At 42.8% G+C, this 13,565-nt stretch overlaps 1 protein-coding gene across 1 annotated transcript in view; it reads left to right on the forward strand.

The window, feature by feature from the left end:
- The first annotated feature begins 729 nt into the window (after nucleotides 1-729).
- Nucleotides 730-13,565, forward strand: part of NALF1 (NALCN channel auxiliary factor 1) — a 487,323-nt gene continuing 474,487 nt past the window's right edge. The window contains exon 1 of the mRNA XM_074815333.1: nucleotides 730-2,373. Within this exon, the coding sequence (XP_074671434.1) occupies nucleotides 1,552-2,373 (822 nt within the window). The 5' untranslated portion in view covers nucleotides 730-1,551. The remainder of the gene's footprint in view (nucleotides 2,374-13,565) is intronic.

A 13,565-nucleotide genomic window follows, 5' to 3' on the forward strand; every position in this document is an offset into this window, starting at 1 on the left:
AGTGACCAAATAGTATGTTTATTTAAGCGAGAGACCCTGCTGGTTGGGGCCAGACGTGGTGGGATCTCTGCCGGGGGTCTGAGTGGAGATCATCAGCGATTCATCACCTCTGTCTCTCTCCAGGCAGTGACATCTAAAAGATGACTGTCAGTATTTACCCAGCTCCTGTGCTGGACCAGGGTTTTGCAAAACTTCGCTTGGGGAAACAGCTTGGGGTTTATGCTTTCCAGCTCGTTGACTGACAGCTGTGTTCAGGCATTTTACTGTGGGGCCAAAACCTGCCGGGATCCAGCACCTGGAGTTTCATATACCATTTGTGATTTGCTATGACAAGAATAGCCATGGCAACAGACCTCTCCAGCCACCATCCTGCGTGGACATGGTGTTTCAGGGCCACAAAGGGAAGGAGACCCTGAAGGAGAGCAGGCTGGAGGCTGGTACCGAGCAGTCCCTTTGGCGAGGTGAGTAGAAAGAGTTGCACCGAGGAAGCCCTTTGGAGGGGCCATGTGGTCCCCAGTGCCTCTCCCACCACCTCCTCCTCCTCCTCCTCCTCCTCCTCCTCAGGCAGGAGGAGGCAGAGTTGCTGCTGCTGCCAATGCGCCAGGATAGAGAGATCTCGGCGCGGGAGGAGATGACGCAAAAGGCAGAGCTCCCCCCAAAAAAGTGTTTCTCCAGGACGAAGATGGCGGCAACTTAGCCCAGGGGCCCAAGATGCCTGTGCCCATCGGGGGCCCCCAGCCAGGCAGTTCCGCCCCGTGCGCCCGGGGACACCGCGCCCGGCGGCAGCAGCGGCGGCAGCCGCAGCCCATTGTCACCAGCGGCGGCGGCGGCCCCGGCAGCCTCCTCCTCCTCCTCTTCCTCTTCCTCCTCCTCCTCTTCAGCATCCTCGGCAGCGCTCCGGGAGCCCTGCAGCAGCGTCTCTCCAGTTAGAGCGGAGGGGGGAGAGGAGAAAGAGGAGACGGAGACAGCGGTGCAGGCATCTGTGCCGCGGCTCGGGGCTGAGGAAGAGGAGCGGCAGCGGCGGCAGGGAGGAAGAGGAGGCGAGGAGCTCTCCCGGAGCCGTCCGTCGGCAGCGGGGGACGCGGCATGCAGCTGTCCGGGGGCAGCCGGCTTTTCTCAGGAGGGAGATGGGGAGCTGCGATCTGACCATGCCTGGGTGAGAAGGGGAAAGGACCAGCCGCGCAGCCCCGCCACCACCAACTATCACCACTACCACCACCATCTCCTCTCCCTCCTCCTCTCTCTGCGTTATTGCTCTTATCTTCTCCACGGCACTCCGCGTTGGATGGACTGGGGCTGCTTCGTGTGGTGAGACCAAGGCAGAGCCATCGGCGAAACCCCGCAATATCTTAGAGGAAGAAAAAGAAGAAAAAAAGAAGAGGGAGAAAGAGAGAGAAGGGGGGGAGAGTGGAAGAGGGAGCGAGCGAGCGAGCGAGAGAAGGGAAGGCAGGCAAGAAAATCCCCCCAATCTTTCAAGTCAATGCATATTGTGGTGACACTGGCAAAGGAGCCCTCACGGTGGAGTCGGCCAGGGCTGTGCGTTCCCAAAATATGACCAGGGGTGCTTGGATGTGCAGTCGGCAGTGTGATGACGGCTTAAAAATCTGGTTCGCACCCCGGGAGAACGAGAAACCCTTCACGGATTCAGAGAGGGCTCAGAAATGGCGACTGTCCCTGGCATCGCTCTTGTTTTTCACAGTCCTGCTCTCTGATCACTTGTGGTTCTGCGCCGAGGCCAAATTCACGGGAACCGGAGAGAAGGAGCAGCCGCCGCCCGAGAAGCCGGAGCCCGCGGAGCCGGAGCTGCTGGCGGGCATGGGGGAGCCGGCGCCCCCCGCGCCCCGGCTCCTCGCCCCCCCCTCGCCCTCCCTCCCGCCCTCCCCCGGCAGCAGCGGCGGCGGCGGCGGCCGCGGCAGCCGCACCAACGGCACCGAGCCCCGGCACGGCAAGGCTGCTTTCCTGGGGAACTCCACCGCCAGGCCCCCGGAGACGTGCCCGCCCCCGAGCTCCTCGGCCGGGCAGTGCTTCAGCGTGGGGGACGCGGAGGCGGTGTGCCGGCGGCGGGGGGGGCCGGGCCGGCCGCGGGGCGCGGGGCAGAGCCCGGCGCCCGGCTGGGACCTGACGGGTTTTTACCTTTCCTTTTGTAATTCCTACACACTTTGGGAGTTGTTCGCCGGGTTGTCCAATCCGGACACTTTGAACTGCAGTCTGGATGTGGTGCTGAGGGGGGGAGGCTCCTGCAGCCAGTGCGTCCAGGCTTACCAGCGCTACGACCAGCACGCTCAGGAGAAATACGAAGAGTTTGAGGTTATGCTCCAGAAATATTTACAGTCGGATGAGTACTCGGTGAAATCGTGTCCTGAGGATTGTAAGGTAGGAGCCCCTGCTGTGTTTCCTGTCCCTGGCTGGCGGGCTGGCGTGCCTCCCTCGTCTGTTGTGGCTGCCGTGGTCCTTGTTTTGGCTGCTTCGGTCTCTGCTCCTGGCGCCGGCGGCCGTGGCTTTCAGGGTGCAGTCGGAGCTGCGGAGGATATCGGCGGGGAGCCCCCGTTAGGGAATTGCTAAAAGGGAGGCAGAGAGAGAGAGGGAAGCATCGGAATAAAAAAAAAAAGAGAGAAAGAAGTAATCCTCGGTCCTCTGGGAGTGCAGCACTGGATTTCCCCCTCCTCATGAATATGCGATTGGCTCCGGCTCGCCTGCCGGCTTCCAGCGGGCTGGGATGCGGCTTGGCGGCAGGCAGCGACGGGGGCTGCATGCCAATGAGCGGGGCCCGGAACGGCAGCCGGGGCCGGGGCCGCCCGACGACGCTGCCCTGCCCGCGGGCCCGCCGGGGCCGGGGCCAGCCGGGGCCACGGCCGGGAGCGGGCGGGCCCGAAGCCAAGCCGGCGAGAGGCGCGGCGGGGGCCGGGGCTCGGCCAGGGCCGGGGCGGTGTGTGGCCGCGGTGGCCGGAGGGGGCGGGGGGGGGGCTCGTCCCGCCGCGGCGGCCGGGGGCGGGGAGCGGCGGCTCCGGGTGGGTTCCGTCGGGCGCTTGGCCCCGGGGCCGGCGGCGGAGCGGGGGGGTCCCGGCCGCCTCGGGAGCGGGACGTGGGACCGTGTCTCCGGGCGCTCTGCCAGGGGCTGTGGAGCTGGGAGAAGGTGGAGGATCGGGGTGGATGTCAGCGGGGACCGCGGTGGCCCTTGGTCGGGGAGTGACGGTGACAGCATTTCAGTAAGCCGCGGCCGTTTTCTGTGGTGCCACCGGTGACCGACCGCTCAGAGAGATCCAGGGGGTTTTCTTTTCCCTTGTTAGAAGGCAGGGTCCCACGTCGGCTCTTTGTAGTTGTTGTCTTCTCTCCACTTTTGCACAGGGTTAGTTGGCCTACCTCTCAAGACAGGAAAGGACAGAAAAAAGTGTTGTCCTCGGCGCCTAAAACAACTAATTGCATGCTTTTTTTTTTTCCCTGTTTGTTTGAGTTTTTGTTGGGAGCCAGGCCAGGTGAATGGTTTCTGCACTGAACTGGATTATCTCGACTACTGTAGCACTACATTAACCAGTCTGAACCAAATCCTGCTTTAGCAGTGGAACACAACAGTGCATACAAATCACCGCTCTGAATAGACGGCCTAGCAGCACCTCTGTGCTTTGTATCTTCAGCAGGGCTTTCGGAAATCATTTCATGGTAACAGGCCATGCCTAAAGAATCCCATTTACCAATAAGTTAGTGGAATTTGCACATATCTTTGCCCCCCAAATCAATTTACAGACCCTCCAGAAGCCAAAATATCTTGTTATCTAATTGGATAAAGTAGGAAAGTTGCTCTATTCTTTCGTGTTGAACCTGACGAAAGTAAAGTCGTCTCATCAGTAATTTTGGCTCCACTGTTTCTAGGTTATAAACTGTGTGTGTACACAGTTACTGATAATGTAAACATATTTTATTTCCAGAGTGAATTGGATAAGTAAAAAACATATCAAATGTAAATAGATGTCTACTGCTGTAAGGACATCTTTGCCGTTTCAGTAACTCTTTAGAAATTGACCTACTACTCTGTGCTGCCAATTGACCAACATCTACATGCTTAAAGTGATTTTTTTGTACCACAGTTCAGTTTGACTGAACTTTACCACAAAGTGTGCAGTTGGTCTGCAGTATGTCATGGTGTAAAAGGTGCTGAAAATGAACAGAGCAGCAAATGTACACTGTATAACAATTTCCCCTTCAGAGACTGAGTAAGGAGAAATACCTGTCTAATGATGGGGATGAACTGGTTGACATTAAAATGATTGTGTGAAACGTATCAATAAACTAGACAAATGCAGTGCTAATGACCTACAGTTCTCTGGTTCCAAGTGCCAGACGGTATTGCTCTATGGTTTGAGAATTTGGCCAGCCAGTCTTGTTAAAAATGAAGGCTATTCCAGCAGGGGAAAGAAAAAAAAAAAACCCAACCCAAACCAAGGGTGCAACTTTGTGTTTTCGTCCTCTTTCCGGGGAAGCTGGCGGGCGGCTGGTGTGCGGCGGGGCAAGCTGCCTGGTGCGGGGCGGGGCGGGGCTGGGCTGGGCCGGGCTGGGCTGAGCTGGGCTGCGGTGGGCTGGGCTGGGCCGTGCTGGGTCGAGCTGGGCTGGGCTGGGCTGGGCTGGGCTGGGCTGGGCCGTGCTGGGCCGAGCTGGGCTGGGCTGGGCGGTGGCGAGGAGGCTGCTGTCCAGGGTGCTGCACGGTGCTGCGCGGGGAGAGGCCGCTTCTCTGCCACTTGCGCCCTGACTTGGTTCCTCGGGGCCCCTCTGTAGCCTGTTGATTCATGCTGGTGTCTGAGAGAGCCCAGCAGGTCCAGCGGTCTGATAGCCGTGCGTGTGGATGTGCTTGTACGTGGTCTACCCTGAAGTGTGTACAGGTGAAACTAGGAACTCGTCATGAATACTTTGTGACTATTGCAGTATTTTGCTGGACTTCCTGTGTTTTATACATATTTCATTTATAAAAATAAGGAAATAGCTTTTGTTGCACGAGTAGATATTTTTTGAGCACTGGATATCTAGATCACTCTTAGCTTAAGAATCAGAATAGAAAATAACTTGACACCTAACTATGCGTTTTAGGTACACACCATTTGGTTGGTTTATGTGGTGAGCTGCTTTTTCTCTTCTTTTGAACAAAATGCTGAAAATACTGCCTTTACTCAATAATCGTGTATGTAAGCACTGGCTTAATACATGACCACATAGCTGATGACAAAATCAATAAAATTTACACCGAATAACAGCCAACCTAGTACTTGTAATCAGGTATTACTTCCCCCTTCCTCAACTCTCCCCACCACCATCCCCCACCCTCGACACAGTTATCACAGTAAAGAGTGAAAATCATGGGGGTTTCTCAGTCCAGCAAGCTATGCCTTTCCAGAAAGTACTGTTGGTTATACCAAATAGTACATATCAAAATACTTCTGATGTACAAGTCTAAACCTCAGATTTTATAATTTCATTCCTTTATCTGACACTGGAAGAAAGTGAGCTTTACTTTCAAAATATTCTGTGTTCCACTACATGTTGTCTGATCTCTGAAGAATATTTTAAATAAATTGCTTTGTATTGCAGAAGTCTGCAGGCAGGAGTTGTTTGGGTTATGAGTTCACATTTAGCTGTTCCACATGGTGAGTTTTGGTTTTAATATAGAAGTATACTCACTCATTTTTTTGAAAAGAATGCTGTCCCATAATCAAGGTCTTACTATTAAACTTCTTACTGAGTTGCATTGGGATTTTTGAAAATTTTGTAGAAAATGCTGAGAATTTTGAATTTTAGAAGATTTGGAAAATCACTGTTTATTTCTGATAGTGTCAATGAACATGCATATGCATTTTATATTGTTAGGATGTCAGTAGACTTTGTATGTTTAGAAGTTCTGGGTATCAGTGTTGTCTCACTATAAATCCATATTCAACTTATTTCTTAATATCCTTGAAGTCTGATGCCTTTATATATTGTTTTCTTGACAGTCACATATCAATAATAGCTAAACAATAAATATAAGAGAAGTATTTGAATGTATTACATATTCAACAAAGTGACATAATTGCTGTAGCTTTATTGAATCACTAAAGTAACAGAGTAACTGAAAAGCTGGATCTAGATTTCTGATTTTCTGTTTTTAGTTTAGATTTTTTTTAATATTTATGAAATTTTGCTTTTGCACATTACAAAGTTGTGGTGATATTTACAGAGATTGTTCTTGGCAATGTCTATAATTTCTTGATTTCCAGAATGCCACTTTAATATGCAGTGTGACACAGTACTGTATTCAGACAATTAACAGAGAACTGTATTGGCTTGACGTTGGAAGACACAGTTCCTTATAATGACTTCTCAACTTTCTATCAGGGGAAATACTCAAGTTCGTAAGGCAGCAGGCAATCGCTCGGTGGAATAAAAGAAAATTCTGGCTACTTCTGATTAAGAACTGGGTCAAATAACTAAGTAGGACATATAAATGTTTTTAATATTTTTTTCTTGAGAGATAGAACTTATGTCTGTGTGAAAAGTATCAGAGGCCAGGGCTTTCTTGGCAAATGTATTTATTAACGTTTGAACAAAACATCAGTTATCATTTTTTGATACAGCTTTCTTTAACCCAGTAAAAGTTGAGACTATTTAAAATGTGGTCTTCCTTAGTGTTAGTTAAAATACTGAAAAGCGTGATTCAGGTAAGTGCATTATAATTAAAATAGCATTAAAATAATTTATTTTTCCTCCTAGAATATCAAAGTAGAAAAATAAAAATATACCAACTCTTTTTATATCAACATTGCTAAAAAGCAAACTTTAGCTGGCATCCTAGGTGGTCAACATGTACATGCAGACTTTTTTTTTTCTTTTTTTTTTCCCAGGAATTAAATATAATTTAATAACTTCAGATTTGAAGTTTATGATATTGGTATGAGAAATATGTAAGAAAATAGCAGAGTTATAATACTACTTAGCTGAAAAACATGCATATCAATAAAGGGTTTCATCATTAAACATAGATGGTATAGCTGATAGAAATATAGAGCTGGTGCTTCTGTTACTAGATTTTTTTTTCTTTTGATCAAAGAACTGTGTTCAACTACTTTTATTTGAGTAAGAGGACGATTGAAAGTTATTTAAAACAATTAAAATCACATTTGTTCTCATTTATCTGGAAATATCAAAGCTTATATGAGTCATGACTTTTCCAAGAACTTTTTCCTAAACAGCATATGTAGTCTAATTAGGTTTTGATTTAAACTCTCAGTTAAGCTGGCAGAAAAGAGCAGATGAGAAATACGAACCCAAAAGCTCAAGTGATAAAAGAACCCTTCTGTTACAAAAGGTCACTATCACTGACCAGCATCTGCTGCAAAGTTAGACATTTCAATTGCACATCTTCATCACACAATATTTATATGTGAGAGTGATACCTAAGCTAATCAGAAGAAACGCTTACAAATTAAACCTTCAGGGATCTCCACTGATGGTCAGTGTCTAATACAAACAGGAAACAATAGACATTAATTACTGAACTGATGCCTTTTCAGGATGTGTTGAAATGTAAATATTTTAAAGCTCTTTTTAAAATGATTAATATACTGTATTAAAAAAGCCATAATACTTAAATGTATATATTTTTAAGAGTTTTGTTTAAAATGCTGTGAAACTAATGTGACTGTATAAATTGATGCTTGCACATGCTATTTGTTCAGTTGATTTTTAAAAAAAAGTTGAATTATTTTTCAAAACCAAGATAAGTATGTGGATGAATTTAGTGTAACTATTCTTGTGCACTGGTATATTAATATAAGCAGCAATACTGACTATGTACTAATGGACTTTGTATTTTGGCCTAAAATCCTGCTTCAGCAATCTGCTTCAGTCTCCTGTCTTGAGCTAGATGAATGGCAGTGCATTCAGGGAAGATTGTGCACATGCTTGTAGTCATTCGATTGCTTAAATGCTTTGCTGGATCAGGATCAGATCGCTTCACTCCTAAAAGAAGTGAATTCATCCCACCTAACTTAAAAGTTTGCATCTAGTTGATCATCTAGATTTTCATCCCATTCGTAGTGTCGATGACTACTTCATTCCTGATTTAGGAAAAAACGGGCTGCAGATGAGCACAGAGTAGTTGAAGTGGATTCTGCCCTACTTCAGCAGCCACCATTTAACACTTCATGGTGTTAGTGTCACATGGCTAGGGACCTCATGGCTCTGACCTCAATTTTACTTTGTTCACTGGTTCTCTTTGCATGAAGCAGTGTACTTCACATGCACCTTGCAGAGAATGCAGCAGTCTTACTTCTTCATTTCATGTTCTTCTAGGAAAAGTAATCAAAATGCAAATTATAGTTCTATCACTTATCCTGCCTAAAAATCATTTGGTCTATACTTAGTAATTTATCACTTCAGTCTTGCACTAAGATCCATAATGTATTTAGATCTGTGAATTGCCAAAAAAGGAAAAAGGAACTTAAAAGCTGAATTCGTAAATATTACTTCTTGATAAGTACCTCTTATTGCACCCCAGAAGATAGAATAATAAAATAATTTATCTGACAAAAAAAAAAAAAGTACAGATTCAGTATGGACATCCACATCGAATATAAAAGTTCAGATTCCCTTTGTAGTCAGTGGAGATACATAGGTAATTCTAAAGTCCGAGTCGCTTCACAATAAAGTGGACATCTAAAATAGGTCAGGTGGACTATGCTCTGAAAGTACCTATTTTCTGTTCATGGTCTCTAAAGAGCACGTATTGTCATTGTATCTCAAATACAAACACCTCCACTGTTGACCTCTAAAGTCATATTAGATGAATCCTAACAAAGTGGGTTTAGTATAAAAAATAAGTTTGGATTAAATTGTGTTCATATGCAAAATTTAACTGTGAGAGAGTTTGTAAAATCCTGCTACTTGTGCTGTCCCACACCAACCTAGTGATATCACAAGTCTCTTTCACTTCTCTGGTAACTATATTCTTTCACTGAAGAGTGTGTGAGCTATGCAGTCTGATTCTTAGGGATAAGAATAGGAAAGGGCCTTGTATGACATAACTATCACTTTTTTGAGAGAGTGGAGGCCAAGAGCTTCTACATATTGCTTTTCCATTTGCTATTTTACTGAGACACCATACAATAACAATTGTAGGTCATCCTCTTAATAGCAATTTTTGTGGGTAAATCTGTTACTTATTATTTCTCTTATTCTCCCTTCTCTCTTTACAAGGAAGGTGTTTTTTTGGGGTGGAGGTGTCTGGGTGTGTGAGAATTCCTGTACATTACACTGGATTTCATTTTCTTCCCTTAGACCGAATCAGAGGGAACTCCCGAGCCTACCCAATCTCTCTCACTCAAGAGGCACATAATTCTTAGACGTTTATGCCACTTTACTGAAATAACCATACTGTACTTTTCTATGTACTTTTCACTGTACTTTTATCTTGTCAGCACTGTAGAGCAAACATCGTGAAGTGAGAGCGTGTGATAGTTTGATTTACTTTACAGCATCAATCAGATGAATACAAATTTAGTGAGGCACTAAAGACACATTCGGGCTTGTAGAGAGATTTTATTAATTTGAAGATATGTTAACAAAATAAAGTCAAGATTTATTTGGGGATTTGTGATTCGACCTTGTCTGCAAACAGGGCAAATACATGAAAGACATAGATTGTTCCTTTAGAACATGCACATTGAAGAGCTATATCCAACAAGCTCCCAGTCCATAATGACAAAGAAAACAGGGCATGATGTAAGCAGCTTTGAAGTGAAGTTGACCACCACTTGATATCCTCCCACCCTTCATCTCATCTCTTTCATTCAAACTGATGGACATGTCTCAAAAGCTGTGTTTGAAATAACATTGTCCTAAAGCCTTTATGGAAGAACCTGGTAGGACCCTTTGAAGCACTGGTCGAATGCAACCAAATTGTTGGGACAAATAGTGATCATAAATGTTGAACTGATAAACTTCAGCAGTTCTATATGAATATTTTGTCCTTTGAAGTGTCTTGGAGACTCTGATGGGAATGTTCACCTTTCATACAGATTGATGCTGATGTCGTTAGAAGACAACTTGCTGATTAAAAACAGTAGCAAAGATGACCTGAAATTGTCAACAAACAATATGATTGGGTCTAGGTTTTTTGAAATTCTGCACTTTGGAAGTTACTGTGGAAGTTTTAAATTATTTCAATGAAATTATGGGGAAACTGTACCTGAGAGATTACAAATTTTTTAAAAGTGCAAGTTTTCACTTTTGGATATGACAGTGACATTTTAAAATTTTGTTTTTAATGGTACAATTTAGGCAAGTTCCTTAGTCAAGCCATTATATTTTCAAATATATGCATTATAAAATTGAATTTTATTTTGTATTTTAGAATGTGCAATATACTGTAGTTTTCAGGAGATATTTTCCAGGGAGCAAATATGATTCCTAAAATGCTTTTTAAATGCCTGTTTTATTCTTGCTTATCCTCTGCACGTTAGATTAGATGTTGCCTTCAGTTGCCTAACGCTTATGTAAATGGGATCTTGGGCCTGTCAACACACTTCATCTCTGTAAAGCGTCATAGTAAAGTATCTTTATGACATTTTTAAGACATTAGCAATCCAGAACCGGAAGACATTCTTTATTAAAGGAAAGAGACAAAGATGGAATGTCTGTGATATTTAGAAAAATAGTTTTTCTCATCTTACTCATTCTTTTAGGAGAGTAAGAGAGTTTCCAGAGTTTGCTGATTGATGATTTGCTGATAATTGCTCTACATTGGTTAGCTTGTTTACCATATTTGAGGGGTTATACTCACAGCTTCCTCTCAGAAAAACTAATTTAGTATGAGATGTATTCATTTAGATAAATACTTGGATTTAAAGATCTGTTAAGGAAGAATTTGAGTAACCCTTAAATGCTTTAAAGTCTATATTAAAAGTTAATTACATGTCTTGCAGATTTCTGTGTGTAGTAATAGACAACTAAATATAAGACCATAAAAGTTTATTCATATATACATACTCTTCATGAGGAACAGTATATTAGGCAGAAAAAAAATTGCTAGTGTGGAAAGTTTATTCTTAACTCATTAGTTGTTGCATTATGCTCACAATTCAAGAAAATATATATATTTTTAATTAGTATAACTTCATCATTTAAAGGGGTATCTTTATTGTCGTTAGAGGCAAAGTTACAATTTCAAAGGCACCAAAATGATCTCTGCTGAGACAAATTTTTTGTATTTGTATATGTGCACACTGGATTGAAAACCAGACATTCTTTAAAATAAAGCCCGTCTTGTAGAAGGACAACAAAAACCAGCAAATAAACAAATAAAAAAACATTTTATGTTTTAGGCTATTTTTATTGTGGAATAAATAATAGAACTATGTATTTTTCAAAAATATACTTGCAAAAATTACATGCAGATTTCCCATGAGTGCTCTTAACATTGCCTTCACATATGATATTTGTTGAAACTGGATTTCTGTATAGAAGAGCTTTAGGATAATAAGGACATTTTATTTATTCACAGCTGCAAGTAAAAATGGTTGTGAATTCAAAGACTTATAACTGACTTTTAAAAGAAAATCACTTTGTGGTGAAATCTGGTATAGCACATCTTACTTTAAAAGTAAATCCTTTTAAAATATTAGAAAACTGTAAGTTTCAATGTATAATATCAAAATAATAAAAATAAAATTACATATGTCAGTCACAATCTTTTTTATTAAAACCAGCTACAAATAATCCGAAATCTATGCTTTGGTAAAGACTGAAACCTCTGTAAATTTTCAAGAGAAGTATCACTAATATCTATTTAGAATACTGATTGTTAGTAAATTCCTTAAGTTTGTGGTGGTTTTCCAGTGGACTGTGTCTGTATTGATTCCAGCCATGTTAAAGTCTGGCAAGTAGTGTAATCAGTGGAGAAAGATTCATGTTGTCAGAGCCTAATTTGTGGACCTTCTTTTTATTATTAAGTATTCCAAATGCATCTGTTTCGGAATACTGCAAATTTTATACCCCATATAAGTACAAAAACAACCTTTCGTGTTTTTCCTTTTACACTATATTCAAGCTGTTAATATTGGGGTACAGTGCTTTAAAGTCAGACTGGACAGTTTTGTGTAGAAGAAAGTTTATTTACAGAAGGGAACAAGGCTGGGAAGCACCCAGCATCCTGCGCATGGGGACACCCCATCACGTGCTGCTGGGAACACGGAGGTTCTGCCCGTTCAGCTGCGCTGCTGGAGCAGGGCCAGGGCTGAGGATATTTGGGGATTAGATTCCACCGGCTTGAGGTTCTGCACTTAGAGAAAAAGGAAGCAAGACAAAAACATAGCCAAGGTCCCATGGGATGGCTTTTAAAATTCTTCATGCATACAGAGATGAGAGATGTTCATTTCCAGTCCCATTCTGCTGTGGAGTTAAAGTCTTCCTGTAAATGTTTCTACACAGAACCTGACAGAACTTGGAGCAGTATTATGAAGAGTTTATGAACAAGGTACATTTGAAATACTGGCCAAATTATCTTAAAAGCAGAATTCATTTTCATTTTTTTCTTTTTTTTATGCTTTCTGATAGAACAATCCTTGGGGAAATGACCCCTATTATAAGCTAAGTTTAGCTAACAAGACAGAGTGTATCACTGGAGTTCAGGAAATGAGGCTTGCTGTTTTATATCCCAGTTCGGTTAGAAGTGCATTATGGTTTCTTTTGTCTCTATTTAAATCTTATGAGTGTTAAAGATGAATCTTATAAATATACATTTTTTTCAACCTCACTATATTAATTAAATAAAATTATTTCTGTAACGATAGCTTTTCAAAATTTAGCAGCTGAGTTTGGTTCCTGGGACATGACCTGCACAGATGTACTGCAAGCCAATCTCTGTATGACAGATGTAAATTTAAAATATTGTTTTATTTTCATTTGTAAATATAAACCAATTTTCTTTAATGAGGAATCTACAGTGACAGAAACCAGGACTAAGTCCATTGAAATCAATGGCTTTACTTAAATGTAATACTGTTTTGAGATCAGGAGGCACATGATATACTTTAAAACTCAAATATATGAAATCAAAGGGACAGATTTGACTCAGACTGATTTGCTTTACAAACCTTGCTACAAAAAGCAATATGCAGAATACTTTAAATGCTCATTTCCTTGTCTTTGACTGATGTTACTAATTTGTTATTGTTGTCAGATTAATCAGATTAATGTTTATTTCCCTCTTCTTTGTTGCTATGCTTGGTCTTGATCCCATTCTCTATTGATTTTTCAGGCACACTGTAGAAAAATATTATGAGCTTAATTTGTTCAGCTATGCAGGTGGGGAAAAACCTTGAAGAAAACAAAGAAGAATTAATTTGCCTTTTCCAGCCAAGAGTGTAGGTCATCCACCAGGGTTAAAAAGAGAGATGCTGATGAGGACTATTGCTAGTTTAAATCCGGAGAAGCTGCTTTGATTGCTGTAAAGATGCTCTGTATTTACACTGGTATAAATACAGTTAGAATTTAAGCATAATTTGAAGAATTGATCAGGTAATGGAAGTTTTGCTCTGCCATATATT

Source organism: Strix aluco, chromosome 2 (genome assembly GCF_031877795.1).
Source record: "Strix aluco isolate bStrAlu1 chromosome 2, bStrAlu1.hap1, whole genome shotgun sequence".
Taxonomy (NCBI): domain Eukaryota; kingdom Metazoa; phylum Chordata; class Aves; order Strigiformes; family Strigidae; genus Strix; species Strix aluco.